Source organism: Pezoporus flaviventris, unplaced genomic scaffold (genome assembly GCF_033815535.1).
Source record: "Pezoporus flaviventris isolate CSIRO_AGI_PZ_B2104156 unplaced genomic scaffold, CSIRO_AGI_Pfla_v1 ptg000002l, whole genome shotgun sequence".
NCBI lineage: Eukaryota > Metazoa > Chordata > Aves > Psittaciformes > Psittacidae > Pezoporus > Pezoporus flaviventris.
Genome location: NW_026892550.1, coordinates 76,293,146 through 76,310,103, shown reverse-complemented (window position 1 = coordinate 76,310,103; position 16,958 = coordinate 76,293,146). Strand labels below are relative to the sequence as shown.

At 45.7% G+C, this 16,958-nt stretch overlaps 2 protein-coding genes and 1 long non-coding RNA gene across 3 annotated transcripts in view; 1 reads left to right on the top strand and 2 right to left on the bottom strand.

Annotated features, from left to right (window-relative positions):
• Positions 1-3,601: 3,601 nt before the first annotated feature.
• On the bottom strand, positions 3,602-5,819 carry SPRY1 (sprouty RTK signaling antagonist 1). Its single transcript, XM_061444297.1, has one exon. It carries the CDS (start codon positions 5,817-5,819, stop codon positions 4,857-4,859), a length of 963 nt encoding a protein of 320 aa, XP_061300281.1. The 3' UTR covers positions 3,602-4,856.
• Positions 5,738-16,958, bottom strand: part of AFG2A (AFG2 AAA ATPase homolog A) — a 226,077-nt gene continuing 214,856 nt past the window's right edge. The window contains exon 17 of the mRNA XM_061444184.1: positions 5,738-5,874. Coding sequence (XP_061300168.1) covers positions 5,845-5,874 — 30 coding nt within the window. The 3' untranslated portion in view covers positions 5,738-5,844. The remainder of the gene's footprint in view (positions 5,875-16,958) is intronic.
• LOC133264367 (uncharacterized) lies at positions 10,055-11,042 on the top strand. Its single transcript, XR_009741639.1, has 2 exons — positions 10,055-10,446; positions 10,540-11,042. It is a non-coding gene; the product is annotated as an uncharacterized LOC133264367 (long non-coding RNA).

The window sequence follows — 16,958 nt, the reverse complement described above, 5'->3', positions numbered from 1 at the left end:
TTCAACGCTCATTGCAGTGCTTGCAGGAATCTATGTCCTCTGCATGCATCTGGCGAGTTGGCGGTGGGAACATGACCTGCAAGCCTGCAGCAAGCGAGCATCCACAGCGCAAGGGTGCACAAAGAGCCTGAACAACTCTGTACTCTTTTAAATGCTGAGCCAGCAACAAGAAACTGATCTGTGGGGTATCAGTCCCACATACCAGTGGCAGACCAGGTCCATGCTCTAACATGGAAGCAGAACATGCTGAAGGAAGCTTTTTCTGGGTAGTTTGAAAGTTTTTTAATAGATCCTTCCTGTAAGTATACAGCTTATTACCACAGGCCCCATATGGCTCAGTAAATACCAAGGGTACAAGCCATGCCTTGGCTACTCAATCAGTGAGAGAAAGGTGAGAACCATCTACAGCAAGGAAGAACAAATGATCAAGAGCTGCCCTAAAAGCAACTTTCCTGCTGACGAAGTCTCATGAGAACAAGACTGGTGCCGCCCATGCACTGTGCGAGGCTACTGAACCCAGCTGTATGTCAGCAGAACAAGGTTTTATTCCAGGCTTTTTGAAGCACCACCATGACTGACACAAATGCTCCCACTGGAAGAAAGCCAACTATTAACCAGGATTCCTTAGAATCTGGAGGTAATTTCAGCAGAACAAGAAATACAGAAGTTTGACCAAGACCCGAACACTCCTCCAGGATAAAAAAAAAAAAATCTTATTACTTCATAGAAGTCCATTAAAACATTTCATCTAGCCCTTCTAATCCCTTTTAACAGATTTGCTTTATCCCAGACAGGGGAGCTAATCCTTTCCCACCTGTCTTTATGATATGGAACTATAAATGAGAGCAAGTACTTTTCAGTAGTTAAGCATTGCAGAACACGCTACCATCCACACCAGCATTACTGTAATGAAGCTGTCCTTAGTGAACCCCCTAGTAGGGAATGTGGAAACTTATTTACCATCTGTTTCCAAAACACATTTGTTGCCAAAAGTTTCAAGACTATAAGCAAACCAAGACTTGAATTTCAGCTTGCTGGAGGGACTTCCCTTTTTCCTTCATCTTAGACCTTAAGCCACACATTGCGGGACTATGCTGTGTACAAGCAGATGGCAGGCAAATCCATCACTGACCTGTACAATTGGGTTAGTAGGTCAGCTGAACTTGCCACCTAATTACACAACTGTTTTATACAGAGTTCTCTGTTCTTCAAGGCAGGATCCCAAAGCTATCTGAAAACAATTGAGAAATGATTCTACGACCTACATCATAATGATAGTATGGTGCTCTCCTGACAAGCAGAAAGCAACCCAGACAGCCCAATTTAAGGTTGAAGAACTGAAATCTGCACTTCAAGTCTCCTCATCACCAGAAATCTCATTAGCCTTTAGCAAACCCCATTACAACAAAACACAGGATCTCTAGCTGGTCATTCCAGTTGCTATCCTGCAGAAAGAACAGATTGTAAGGACTGATCACTTAAGGCATATTTAAAGTAACTTTTGTCCCCTCAGTCTTACTGGAGGCTTACTTCATGCAGCTGTCAGCATGCTCAATTTTTTTCTGCTAAAAGGATACGACTTTCTCTCATGCAATCCTGTGTGGTCTACACCACAAAAATCTGTCTGCCCAGGAGAAGTCTCAAGTCATTTCCATAAGGCAATGTTCCAGAGGACCTGCAAGTCAACTCAAATACCTCTACATGTGCATTAAGTACAAACAACAGAGCACCTAACCCAAGGAAAAAAAAAAACCCAACCCAGCCCAAACACTAGTATTTGTATTGCTTTAACACTATCTTCTGCAGGTAACACCTGTCAACTAGAATACCATTTAAGATACAAGGAGCTGTCATCTCATTGTTCAGTCAATTTTTCCTCCTGAGGAACAGCAGTCTGAAGTTATTCCCGAAGTTTAGTTAGTAAAGGGAGCATTCGTTAGTGTGACTAACTAGAGTGTAGGTTGTTGGTGATTTTTTTTTTTAACAAAAACTGAAACAGTGCTATGACATAGCTCATGATAGAAGATAATAAAAGACAGTATGTTTGAGTTCCTTCAGGCTTTCATCTCTTCTGCTAGGAACCAAACCAAAGCCCACATAAGTCACTTGGGTGAAACAAAAAAAAGAGAGACAAGAGGTGTGCAATACAAAACTGTTCTTGAAGAGGAATACCTAACACCCTTTAAAGCAAACTTAATCAACACACAGCTGGATTGTACCCAGCTATGGAGAGGCAGGTGCCTCAGTATTTTTGAGTGTCTGTATACAGTCTTAAAAATGGTCATATATGACCATTTGGATTTAACTGTCATCCAAGGGCTGTTTGCAGCTGCCACTGTTAGAGAAACACTGGTGATAGCAAAGCAGCGCAAAGCAAGTCGCCTGCTCCTCAGAAACATTGCTGTCTTAGGTTTGTTTCATTTCCTGAAGAGTACATCTTGGAAAGCAAACTTTGTATATGCACACTGCCACCCTGTAACCCTCCCAGCCCATCAACTTTGTCTCTCAGAGGCCAGGAGAGCAGCATCACTAACTGTATATACTGTTTCCTAGATGTAACCAGGTGATGATTTCACTTTGTACCTCACAGAAGTTATCTAGGCCATTTCATAAGGCAAACACCTTTTCAAGCAGCCCATTATAAGGCACTGGATCAGCTTTGACAGAATAACTACAAAAGCTGAGCTCAATCAAGTCATCAGTATGGTAGGAGTTAGAACAGCTTGAACAAGGCAATTTGAAGCAGCAGGACCTCAAAACGCAACATTTGGCAAGTTATTACTGGTTTAGAGTTTAGTTTCTCTAGAACCACTTCGTCTGAAACTACATCCATTTAATAAACTTTTTACTATAGAAGAAATGTGGTGTTAGCCTTGACCCACATGAACAGAAGAATAGAGGTTTCCCATTCACTCCCAATGAAAAGCTTTTTTGTCGAGTATGTGTCAAATGGCCACAAGTAGCTGTGAAACTCAGGTCACCCTTAAGAGCTTTTAATTTAAAGACAGAAAATAAAGACAGTTGACATTGAAAAAACGTGGGAAAAGAACCAAACAAGCCATAGACAGGGTCAACACAAACACCATCCCCCAAAATTTCAACACTAGCAAACTGCAGGAACACAACCATTATCTTTTTATCCTGCCTCTCGCCTTTTTAATTAGGTTTGACCTTGGTAGATTCATTACTTCAGCTGTTGTAAAATTTAACCAGCCAATTTCCTCTATAGAGGAAAATTTAAAATAGGTTTACAGGTTAATTTAGTGTTCTTTAGGAAACGAAAAACCTGAAGTTATGGTTTCCTCCTCCACAACTGTATTTCTGAATGCTTTGGTAAATAAATAGGGCCTAGACTTCTTAGCACTGTTAAACACAAGGTATACATTCAACAGTATTAAATATTCCAGAGCAAAAAATTTACTTGATATATAGGAAAAAAAAACAACCTTAAAATCAGGTAAACTAAACTAGAGCACAGACTAGTGGTTTTGAAGTATCAACAGAAGTTATTTGCCACCTGACAGACCCACAGGGAGGAGAAACCCCAGCAACACAGGCACATAGCTCACAACCTGTCATTGTAACAAAAGAATAAGAGCCATTTTCATTAATTAATATATTTTCTGCATTATAGTTAACATATGTACTTTCTTCGTGTCATTCTTATTTCGTTAGGTATTGATACTTTGTTATATTCAGACATGAGTACATTTTCAAAGTCTTTTGCAATAAATATCATAAAATAATAGAGATTCACATAATAAATATTCTTTACAATAAAAAAGTTTTAACAGACTTTTGTCTTAAAAATAGTTGGGATTCAACTTTGTTTTATACATAAAATATACAAAAAAGGACCACAATTTGTGGCTAAGGCAATAAAACAGGGACAGAATAAATTTATAAAGTACAGAGCAGAGCTAAATTCACCAAAACGAAGGATGACAAGAAACAAGAAGGATTCAAGAACAGTTAGGTGACTCTAGGGCACCTGAAGGCTGTTTGGATACATGAACACCACCAACTTTAATATCAACTGATACTGACAGACTATAAAAACAAGAGCAGGAGGGTGGAGTGAGCAATATCCTTCAAAGAGCTGACAGCAAAAGAAATGAGTATGCTGCAGCTGTAATGTCTCCAATGTGAAGATCTACACAGTGTAGCAAAAAGTGAAGTTACATTGAAAAAGTATTAAAAAAAAAAGAAGGCAGGGTAATTCTCAGAACCAAGAATGTTCTTGAAAGTTGAGACAAGAGAGGAGGGAAGGCAAAAAAAAAAAAACCAAACCAAAAAAGATGCTGCTTATAGAAGAGTCAGGCCTTTCACTTGGAAAAGCCTTTATTTTACAACCTTCTCCAGATAGGACACACACAAAAAAAAAATTATTTCACAATCCAGCTCACTCATGAAAGTTGTTCTTCCTTGGTACCCAGGGGGTTAAGTTAAAAACAACAGAATTGCTGAGAATGAAAAACATCTTTGGGAAGATATTCACAGAGCAAAAAACTTCAAGAGCCCAGTGAGCCCTCACTATCTCTTTCAGGAGTGGTTCAGTTACAAACTCAAAAGACCCTGCCAAAGCAAGCAGCAGATGCAGATTCAAGGTCCACACTTACCAAGGAACAGCAATGACTATGTAAAATGCTCGACACCCAGCCAACAGGAAGAGGAGAGCAAAGACGCAAAGGGAAGAACTTGTGTAATTGAAGTTGGGGAGACAGAAAGGAAGCAAAAGAACAGCCTCCCCCAAAATGAGAGCAGGAAGAGAAGGAGAGAGGAAAAAAAAAAAAAAAAAAGAAATCGGCTATAACCTGAAAAACTGAAGTTGAAGGAAGTAAACCTCCCTCCAAAAATCATGAGGGCTTGCCCTGACCCCGGGAAGGGCAGCTCTCCAGTTTACAATAGACCGTGTTGGAGTTCTTGCATCGGCACCCTGGACGATTGATGCGGTCGTAACACCCCCGACAGAGTTTTAGGCATCCTTTTGCAGGAGGGTAGCAGAGCAAACAAGGCAGAAGCAGGGACATCACTCCCATGCACAGGTACCTAGAACAGCAGTGTGACTGGGAGCAAGAGCAGGGATTATCCGCGCAAGAGTCCCCTTCATCGTCATTAGAACAGTGGTAGAAGATCCCTTTGACCAAACACATGCAGGTGCTGTACTCCACCATGCTCTCTGCAGAGCACAAGCACTGTCGGTTGCAGGCCAAGCAAGAAGGGAGGGCCCTCGGGGCTGTGCACTCGCCACACTTGCACTTCCCACACTGTTCACAGATAAACTTGTGCTGCGTCAAGTCCTCTTTCAGAGGACCCTTCAGATCATCTACAACTAGAGATGACTGCTTGGGCTGCGTCCGGATTGTCCGATCGGATCTGTGGCCTGACCCCGGCCTGGATGGAGGTGACCGTCCCAGCAGCCCTTGCTCTGAGGAGGCACTGCTGTTGCTCCCAGAGCTGGCTGCACTCCCTGTGCTGGTTGATCTGCTCAAGATGGGAGCCCTCGTGTTACTCTGATGCGCCACATGCCCCACGTGGCTGGGTCTGTGTTCATAATTATTATTCACATTAATCGGTATAATTTCATGAGTCCTTTCATGCTTCTCTTGCCTTGGTGCTGTTCGCGGACCAGACTTTTTCACCACAGATGGACCTTCGGTGTATTCATTGCTGCCCCTGATTGCCTTGATCTGGTCCAGTGACAAGATGGTTGCTGGCTGGCTCTCTCTATCATAATCCAACCGCTGCCGGCTATCCAAGGAGGGCTGCTGAATCACCACTAGTGAGCCACCGCTGCCATGTTGACTTTGGGGCTCCATCTGTAGTGATTGCTACTTCTGGCATTCAGTGGGAACTTGGCATGCATCTGAAACCCTAAAATAATAATAGCAAGACAGAAGGTATAAATAAACATTGTATGTGTACATGTATACACAAATACACTAGAACAAGGGCAAAAGAAGAATAAAGAACAGGATACTTCTTGAAAACAGAAATGATATGGCAAACCACAAATTACGCTAGCCACCTGGTACTGATCTCTTTCAGCAGGGGATTACAACAGTGCTGAGGACCTGGCCAAAATCCAATAATGGGGAGAGTCTGAGTATGGCATCATAGGTGTGGAATGCAAGGAGACCCCGTGCCATTAAAAAAATAAAAAATTTCGAGTACTAACCTGTACACTTACTTGGCAAGCCATGCAAAGTGCTTCTCACTTGCTACTGAACTCAACGCTGAAACAAGGACAGTCTGTCTAACCAGCAATAACAATGCTGAGAACACCCCCCAAACTGAGCTGGAAAAGGGCAGGAACATAGTCTGGGTTGTGTTCTGCATGGTACAATGAAGAAAGAACCTGCACAATCCTCACTCTTCTGTCTGAATCTGCAGCAACAGCGCTCAACAGATTGGCACTGGGGAAGTCTTCTATTTGAAGTGATGTGTGTGCATTAAAGTCTTGAACGAAGGTCTGTCAAGTGGCCAAGGCATTTTCCACAGGGGAGTAACTTAACATACAAATCTAATATGCTCCTTAAAAAATTAAAGTAAGGGTGTGAACAGCATGTTTTCAAGTATTTTCTGACCACAGGCCACCATGTGAAAGAAAAAGGGTAGAAAAGGCTAAAATGAGTTAGGTGTCACATAAAAAGTACCTCAAGATTCAGAATGTTAACAGCTGGTGACCAAAAAAAACCCAAAACAAAATCAACCAACAACATATAATAAAATAACAAATCAATTTTCCTAAAAAAAAAAAAAAACAGATTAAAAGCTTCTCAAATAAGTACATCTTCTAGACTGACTTTTAAATAAAGATTACATATTTTGATTCCTTTTCAGTCTGCCTAGTTATCAACATGAAGATCAGATCATCGAGAAAACTGCAGTGATAGTTCTGTACCTATATGAAAATTCAGACAAGTCACCTGAATGCCACATTTATAGAGAACTAAGAAATAAAAATAAAAAAAATAAATAATAATAATAAAAAAAAAAAAAAACAAAAAAACCCACACTTTATTGACATTTTGGGAAAAAGTCCCTTTTCTCTTCCTCTGAGATGTCATGCATGTTTACCTGAAAGAGGAGAAATATAAGTGCTATCAAGCACTTCCAAAACTCATCTGGTAATCACGAGAAAGAATCTGCCTTGTTTATCCAAAGCACAGCCAGCACGGAGCTGTTCCCCACTCACGAGAGAAAGAGGCAAAGCGAGAGCAGGAAAGGTTTCTTCTAACAGGTATTCTGCATCTTCATCACCCTGACCACTAATAAATGGTAAGCGACAGCTTCTCCCACGACACAAAGTCTTGGTGCTCACCCAGCAGTCGAAGATTTGATTTTACATTTAATATCGACTCTGTGGGCTTTAGGGTCGCCAGATAAACGGGAATTAAGGAAAACCAAGTGCGCCCGCTTCTGATTCACCCCACAGAACGAGCTGCCTTCTTCACCACCGAGGAATACAAATCCACAACAGACCAAGGGTGAATGAATGTGAAAAGTGAAAGATTTACAGCTGGACCGACCAGGAGCTGGACTTCCCAGCGGATGAAAAATAAATATCCCAAGGAAATGCGAAAGACATTCAGTGCCATCTTTGGGGGAAAAGCGCAACATCAACCCGGCTCGCAGACTGACAAGACCAGCTGCACAGTTCAAAAAACCACCTCCACCCCGAGCAACCAAGTTTAAAAGCCCCCCTTCAACCCCTCCCAGGCCAATAAAATACAATAACACGGCGAACACGCCGAGGAACCTCACGTTTCCGCGCCCAAAGCCGCACAGCCCGCGATGTCTCCGCCGCGGGGCAGCGCTCCCGCCCATTACCTCAGCAACTCTCCCCCCCAGCCCCGGGCTGGCGGCGGCGCGGCGCCCTCTGCGCCCCGAGCGGGGCGAGGCGCGGAGCGGAAGGAAGAGGAGGGGAAAGAAGGGGAGGAAAGAAAGAAAAAAAAAAAGTTATGAATGAAAACAAGGGCTTTTTTTTTTTCGCCTTTTTTTTTTCCTCCCTCCTTTCCCTGCTCCCCCTTTTTGAGAGGAGGGAGGGCAGGACCGAGGTCGGCGCTGCCTCAGGAGGGCGGACTTCTCGGCATTTAAAGCGGCAGCGCCCGGCCGACCGGCCACTGCAGCGCCCGGGATTCCCCGCCACAGCACCTCAGGGGCTGCTCTCCCATCCCACGCCAGGAGCCGCCCGAGGGTGTGTTTGGGGTCGCTTTCACCGTTCTGCTCATTTTCAGCCGCCCGCCCTCAACGTTCAGTCCCACGAGCACAACACTGCAGATCCCCACACGTCCCCTCAGGGCACCGGCTGCCGCGGGATCTGTCACACCCCCCGACCCGCCGCGCCGGGCCGTTTCCGCTCGCCGCAGCCCGGTCCCTGCGCGCTTTCCATTCTCTGAGAAGAGGGTCCGGCGTGGGGCCGCGGTGCCCGTGCCCCGCCAAGCAGGCGCCGCGCCTGTGCGCCCGGCGGCACCTGCTCGCAGGCTGAATGCCCCGGTGCGAAAGTAAAGCGCGACGAGCCCCCGACTTACTTATTTCCAAGGAGTCACTAGTGATGGGAAATCCCCCGTGCGAGGGAGGTAGCTCCGCGGGGCAGGGTAACGATGGGGCCGCGTTCCCGGCTCCTGGCCCTCCCGGCCCTGCCGGGCGGGGGAAGGCGGGCGTGCTGCGCTCCTCGTCTCTGCAAAGCGCTCGCCGACCTTCACGTCCTATTCGGCGAGCGGAGGAAAATCCAACTGTGCTGCTGGCCGCAGTACTCCTGGCTCAGGGGTCAGCATTCAGCGGGCCGCGCTCCCTTGACGCGCTCTCCCGCCGAGCCAAAGACTCCCGAGGGACGCAGCTCTGTCCCTCGGCGGCGAGGGTCCCGGTCTAGAGGCGGTGCGGAACAGATCGAGCCGTTTCCCTGCAAACAGTTTATCTCGCTCTAGCGCCGGACAGCGGGGTCAGGCACTGGTGAAGAAGGTCTCCAAGCAGGCGGACGCGGGGCTCCTGCTCGGGCCGTGGTTTCCCTTCCCCGGCGGGGGTAGTCCCTGACGAGCCCTCCCGGGCCCGGCTTCACTGCACGGTCCTCGTCGCGAGTCCCTTCGGGCAAAGCGCGACCACAACCCCTAGTGCAAGAGATTATTTAACTTTTAGGAGGTAAAACACCCACGAAGAAGCACTTGCTTGCAATACACGCGCTTTCAATGCGCACCCCGGTGAGCTGCAAACGAAAGCAGAGCGCAATGGCTCTGCAAGCTCGCTGCAAACTGCCATGTGCTTGCTGTTGCTGCCGGAGGCTGCCTGACTGACTGACAGGCTTGGAAGCACGGGCAGCGCGTCAAGAAGACCGGGCAGCCCAGAACACAGAAACCCTCGCACGGAGATTTCCGGAGCCTCCTCGCATTTCGCGGGGATCAAGCAAGGCTCCAGCACTCAAACGCGACCCCGCGTTAAGCACGGCAGGCAATCACAGAACTGCAAGTTTTATCATTACCAGCAAAATGCAGCTGAACGCTGCTCGCCCAGGAAGCCAGGTCACCCGCTGCCCCGCACCGAAAGCCAGGCGTGTGGCGCCGAGCGAGGCCAGTCCGCCGCTCGCCCGCACCTCCACACGGCTGCGGCCAGGCAGCGCTCTGCTCTGCCTCGCCTCCCCCCGCGGCCGCCCCATAGCCCTTCGCCCGCCCTCCGGCTGCGGAGCCCCTCGCCGCCCGCCCACACCCCCGGCACCTGAGCGGCGGGGAGGAAAGGCGGCGAGCACCGCCCGGGCTTACCTACGGCCGAGGTGAGCGCCTGCTCCCCGGGGCACATTGGCAGCCCCAGCACAGAGTCCACCCCAGACAGTGGAGGCAGCCGCGTAGTCCCGCGCCCGCTCCGCGCCGTCCCAAAGTGAGTGCGGCCGCGCCCGACCGCCTTTCAGCGCGCAGCCCCCGCCCGCCCCGCGGCCGCGCCCCCGTGATGTCAATGTGTCACTCCGCGGCGCCCCCGAAATCCCGGAGTGGACTTCCCGCCCTCCCGGGAGCCGCTCTCGCATAGGTTACGGCCACGGGCCACTCTCGCCGGACGAGCGGCCCGACCGGCAAGGCGCCGGTGCGTATGTGCGCGGAGAGCGAACCCGTGCCCCGCGGCCGTGGCTCGGCTGGCGGCTCCCGGCCCCGCGGTGGCTTGTCCTGGCGGCCGCGGCTCTTCGGCCCCGGCGCCGCCCCCGGCCGGCAGGGGGAGCGCGGGGGAGCGGGTGCCGCACCCGCCTCATCGGCGTGGGGGAAGGTGGGAGAGGCCGACCCGGGGCCGGCGGGGTCAGTGCAGGTGGCAGAGGTGGGAGCGGGCCCGGTACGGCGGCAGACACGAGGGAGGGCCGGCCGCCTTGCCGCGGGGCTGAGGAACGGCGGCCGGGGAAGGATGCGCTGATACAGGCGTACCTGCTGACCAGAGACTAGGCCGTGGGGCTCGAGTCCGCAGGCTCCGGTATGTGGTTTAGCACCATCGCCCTTCAAGCATGGTCTAGCCAGGTGGCAGAGCTATTCCTTTATAGCCGTAAAAAGTTTCTGCTTCTTTCAGCCTAACAAAGAGCTAGCCGAGGACTTCTGAAAGTGTTTACCCCTTTGATAGGAAACGGCTTTTCTGACCCATTTGCAAGTGGCATCGAGGGACTGCACAATTCACATGGTTGTCCATCTCTGCCACCTTCCCATCCCAAACTCTGGAAGTCCCATCCAAAGGTCATCACTGCATTTCTGCCACAGTGCTGAAGAGACCACAGCGATGCCTTCTGACCCATTACTTTTATGGACAAATATTATCTTTGATGTTTGTTGGGGGTGGTTTGCTTGTTTTTTTAAGTGCCTAAAGAGTATTAAAAGGCAACTGCAAGAACATGGAAAAATGCCGTAAGAAGAAATCAAAAGTCTGAGAATTGTTTTACAACAACATACTATGCCTTGGAATAGTTGAGCTTTCTAGTGCTTGGCTGAACACCGCTGTAGCCCCAAGTTTCTCTGCAATATTCTAAATGGCTTTTTACAATATCTTTCCCCAAAATCATATTCTCCCACATTTTGCCTATATATATATATATATATATATATATATATATGTGTGGAGCTACTTAGCAGCAACATTCACCCAGAAGCAAATAATCCCTAAAACAAGAACGAACTTGTACAATGCTGGTATTCTGTGACCGATTCTGTCCACCCAGATCACACTCATGGCTGCAGTGCAGTTATTTTTTTCCATCAAACTGCACTAGGCTTGGAAAGAAAACATGCAAATTATATATATAAATTTATTTGTCACTTTACTAAACTGTAGTCACTAAACTTTACTTCAATCACGTATTTCTCTATCAAATAAAATCTTGATGCATGAAAGGTTATATACAGAATATCACTAATACTTCTAAGTTTGTAATTAACCAATGGCCAGTATAGACAAACTATAAATGCCATCTTCCAACTACAGAGGCTCAAGTGACAAACAGCAGCATAAAAATCTTTGGCATGGTCATAAAATTATCCAATTTAGCATTCATATTGCTAGGGATGCATAAAAGGTGACTGCTCCTCAAAAGCATTCTCAGACACACTGCAAGCACAAAGTATAAACCTGTTTCTAGTGAAATCTGCTGGAAAACTGCGGAAGCTGTCACAGCTCAAATTTCCAGAAATCCCTAGCAAAGAACAAAAATTACTAAACCAACAGAAATCACTCCTGCAGAGCAGCACTTCCTGCAAATCTATTGTCTGCTATATTTTAGCTTTCTTCCCCAAAGCAACTCTGTTCTGAATAAAGACAAAGTAAAAGACACTGCATTTACGTAGGTAGGTGATACACAGTAGTTCTTGCAGCAACATCAACAGAGGCAGCAGCAGGTGAGCTGTAGGTGAGCTGTGGTGGGTCACAGAGCAGAGCCCACCTTGTCCGTGAGGCTTGGCTCCATGACCAAGAATACTCGCATTTAGCAACTGGCTGGCATCTTACAGAAGCTCGTGTGTCTTTTTCCTAGGATACTACTGTGAAAACGTTGCTTTTCCTTTCACATCTCTAAAGCCCATACTACCTTAATAAACTGATGCCAAGCCTAAGAGCTGGGTTTTAGGAATACAGAACTGCGCTTAAATGGGTCAGTAAAATCACCAAGAATACTGGCAGTGGTTTACTATCACTTGGCACCTGAATGAACACTTCACTGAAACACAGGAAAACCGTACAGCTATGTCAGAAGGCTCTCCACGGACTCAAGCAAACATGCCTGCATGTCATGCAAGTCATCTCATTAGATTTTTCTTGGAAATTACAGTAGCGAGAAGCTGTGGTTAGAGAAAGGAGAGCTAAAATTCTGGAGCTTAAATTGGAAACTTGGAAGAGGGTTGACACACCTTATGACTACATCCTGGCACCACCTTAATTTGAGGATTGACACACAGACAGGAATCCAATGCACCCAAGTTATTTTTCCTTCTCCAAACCGTGATCCAAAGGTGTCTGTCTCCCCCACCGACAAGTCAGGAGAGACCAGCCCTCTATGCCCAGTTAATCGTTCTGAAAAACCTCCCAGAATGAGCTTGAAGAGACTGAATGATGGCTGATAGTCATGATTCAATCCCTGTTTCCACTCTCACTTTGAGGATCATGTACTGGAGATAACCACCACCTTCTGCAGTCATATGCTACTTCTCCCTCCTGCAAGCTTCAGTGTGCCGAAAGGCTCATTGTACAGAATAAAAGGCAAGTCTATCATTGGGTTTTGTTTGGTTTTCTCCCTAATCCACACCCAGAAGCAACTTCCATCTCTAGGTCACTTGACTGACCTTTATAGGTAGTGAACTACACCTCTGTAAAGATTAATCGGATAAATTACGATCCTCCCACTATCAGTAACAAGTAATGCTGCTTCCATGTTGCATCCCACCTGGGAACACCATTGCATTTCCCCCTCAGCGCCATCTCCTAGGCCCTGCTAAGGTGCAGATCCTGGTCAAGAAGGAGGACACATACTCAGTCCCAGACACTGGAACTTCACTGCTCCTTCTAAGCAGCACAAGGTGGCTTAGTCTACGAAGAGTAAGAACTATCCCATGTATCAGCAGAGTACCATTTCAGACAGAGGAGGTGACAAACAGCCTGTACTTGAAGCATTCAATATTTACTGTTCCCATCACTCATCTTTTGTGGTGATAACTATCTTGAGCCAATATGGCTTTGAGGAAACTCAGCAGAGAACATTTGCCTTTGTGCAAGTTATTTGTCAGTTAACAACCAATCTTCACAGCTGTAACAACATTTCTGAAGTTACAGAGGGATTCAAAAGCCATTTAAAAAAAAAAGATGTTAGCATTTATAACAAAAGTATAAATGAAACTGCTACCTGTAGAATGCATAAGTGATGTATTTCCCCCAAGAGACGTGCAGTGTAATCTTGCAGAGGTGGGTATTGGGAGAAACAACTGGTACCTGCAGCTCCCAAAAGTTCTGCGATGGGTAGAACTTTGAAGGTGTTAGTGTTTGCAGGCTCAGGACCCACAGCACTCCCCTCAGAAACTCTCAGTGTAAGGAAACAGTATGTGCTTGCTGGGATAAGATGAGTATAACTAAATTTTTAACACTTACACTAGTAAGCCTACATGTATTAAAAAATCCCCAAACAGTAAACCAACAAAATCCTACAATAGCTATTAAACATTGCTGTAATAATAAGCATTGTGGACAGTTTCTTAACAACTCATTGAAAATTTTGGTGGTCCTGGCTTAAGCTGGTGCATGAGATGAAATAAAGCTGCTCCAAAGAGTTGAAGTAAAAACCTGTACCCTGAAAAGTACAGGGAATCACTTCAGGGTAAGGAAGTGAAAGTGAAGGGTGATGTGAGGTAGCATTTCTGATCACGATTTCTGCTAGACAGGTTGACCTTTATCTGAGATCAAAGGCACCAGTAGCTGGGGATTTCTTCACCTTCTGTGCAAGGACTGCTCTGAAAGCTCTGTGATGAAGTGCGGCCATGTTAAGCTACTCCTCACCATCACTGCACAGGCGGGGAATAGGCACACAGGAAATCCTAAGTTGCAAACAGAAACCTTGAGTTTTCTCTTCAGAAGATAACATCAGTTTTTCTTAGAGGCAGAAGAGATAGTAAAAGGCAACAGCCAGGCAAATCTCTGAGAACAAAGGGACAAACCTCAATGTGAACCTGCTTCGTGAACATTTGAACACTGAATCAAAGTACACAGGAAATGCCGCAGAGCCGGGGGGCTGGCTGGGGGCTGGCCGAATTCAGCAGAAACGAAAAAGAAAGAAAATGCAAAGGTTTGTATAATAAGTCGAGAGTTTGAGAGCATGCTTCCCTTCCCCATCTCTTGCACCATATTGGAGAAACCAGTGTTTTCCTTGGGTATTCCTCCCAAGCATGGTGAGTAGCTGGAGATACAGGGTTCGTCATACATGCTACCTGCTTCTGAATCCCCGAAAGGCCAATTTGGCAAACAGGGATTAGCGAGAAACAATGGGGGAGCTGCAACTTAGGTAGAATCTATGTGATTTTTTTGGCCTTCCCAAATGGTAGTTTTAATGCTACCTTGCTTTTGCTGTGAAGAATAGCAAAGGGACTTTAGCTGTCAAAACTGTAATTGAAGACAAATAGCATTGAAGAAAAGCTACAGGAAAGACAACACATTGGTAAAGGCACCTAACAAGAGGCAAAATTTCACTCCTCTAAGGGCAAGCCACAACATGTCTCTTCATTTTTCAGTACTCAGTTGCCATATAGGCAACTGGTACGTTCACATTTCTCCTTCAGATACCAGAGTTAGTGGTTTTCTGATCAAGTTTATTTCTTCCTTGGAGAACTGTCTCTGCAGACTTCATGTTTAGCTGCTGCAGTAAATGGTTGTGCTTATATAAGATACTCATGTCTTCATTACTTTGTATTAATTTTTAAGTCTTTTAGCAAATTAGCTGATACTAGTTCTGCAAAACTTTTGTGAAAAATGAAAATTGTCACTACTGCTTAATACAGATGATAACTTACATCAATTGTAAATTACTTTATCTGCAACTCATTGTTTCCTGTAGTAGCACTAAGGTGGTTGTCTTCTACTATCTACTGAGAACATGATTCCTTGCACAGAAATCAGAGTTAGTTCTGTTCTATGTCAGTTTTCACCAATAGGAAGTATTCCTGGGCTGAACTACATTGTCAGAAATACATGTATATATATGTATATATCTCATAGTTTTAACATCACTGAGGAGAAGGAAACAAAGGTCTATGAATGTAAGAAGCGGGCTGTTAAAAGCTCTTCAACCTTTCTTGTGATTTCGGATTGTGCGTGTTTCAAAATTTCCCAGTCCTGACTCTGCTGTGTGTGTCTGCTGTCAGAGGCAACAAAAAGACTCATCACTGCAAAGCCACATTATAGAAGTATTAGTGAATTAAGAGAGTAATTGCTTGGGTGTCTCTTTCAACCTGGTATCTGACTAAATGCTCAACTTTCTGTATGAAGATTGTGCCAGGTAAAAATTGTGGCCATGCATGAGGTGACATGGCTGAGCAAACCCAGCTCCCCTGAAGGAAGCTGCAGGTTGGAGCCCTCGAACATAGAAGCCCATGAGGGCACAAAATAAGAACATGCTCAGTGGAGCAGTCCTCACTTCTCTCCTTCAAGATAGCTCATTGCAACCATGAATAATAATTTTGAAAGGTGTCAGGTTCCTGGATTATGCATCAACCCCAGTTTCTCCAGCTGTATTCTGCTGAATTTTTAGCAAGAAATTGAAATAAGAAAAGAATCCCAATCTATTAATGTGACGACTATTGATTCAGTGGGAAAGGAGGAAACCTGGGTAATTTAATTTCTGCAACCATATATTTCAGAGTGGGTTCTATTCTTTTTTTTTTTTTTTTTTTTTTTTAAAGGCCTGTAAACCTGGTTTTCCATTTCTCTTGCATTCTTCTACAGCCGAGTTAGGTAACAAACAGGTAGGGCTACAAAGATGCTCCTGGTGGGATTAAGTAGTGTAGATATAGCTGTGTAAGTACATGCTGAGAACTGAGTAAAAGGAGGTGGCTGTTTTAATTACAGTTGATAAAAAACTAGCCAGAGGAAAGCCACCCTGACTGAATAATAGCATTTAGCTTCAAAAACCACCAAGGAACAAACCCTTCCCATTTCTTTTAGAGAAGTGGTCACTCCCCAGGTGTGGACTGCATTACCAGAAGATGTAAAGCTCTCTGATAACTTAAATACAGGGCTCTGTGTATGTTTTTATTATCTAACCACTTCTGGCTACTCTGGTATTAAGTACAGCTCTAGGAATGCCTACTATTTATCAGGTTGTGCAATCTGTCACTGTCAGCTGAAGGAGGTCTCAGGAGCAGCGTTTCTAATTTGATTTGAAAATATACATGGAAACCTGAGACTGCTTTTAACAAGAATGATGGGATTGGCCTAATGAACACAATCTCTTTTGTCGTTCTCAAGAACAGCGTGTCAACAACTAAGTTTAGCTTCTCTCCACAGCTGTAACAGCTTCTGTAGGGAAGCAGTAACTTAGCAGCTATGTCACGTCTTGGTTCTGCTTTACCAATCAAAAGGCCAATGAGATTTTAAAAGATGACCTTCAATTTCCTGGAATGCAAGCATTTTTTCCATGGATTCATGAAAAGAAGTATGCACCAAGTGCTGATTTTTTTGTCTTTTTTCCCCCCACAGAAACATCTTCCCCTGAGTCTGAATACAGGTGTATAACACCAAATGATGCCTATGGCAGAGTCTATCTAGAGATCCAATTCTCAAATAGCTAGGGTGCTGCCATTGCTTTTGGACCAGGAATTGGCTCCAGGAAAATGAACATGCCACAGATTGTCTCTGTGACAGAGCCACATATATTTCAGGCTGCAGCATCATCTGCTTCAATATGTAAGAACTTACAGACTTTGACTTCTCATGGGAAAAAACAAACCAGCCAACCCTCCACTTTTCTT

Coding starts and splice junctions, on each gene's coding strand:
- SPRY1 (XM_061444297.1), bottom strand. CDS start 5,819: ATGGAGCCCCAAAGTCAACATGGCAGCGGTGGCTCACTAGTGGTGATT.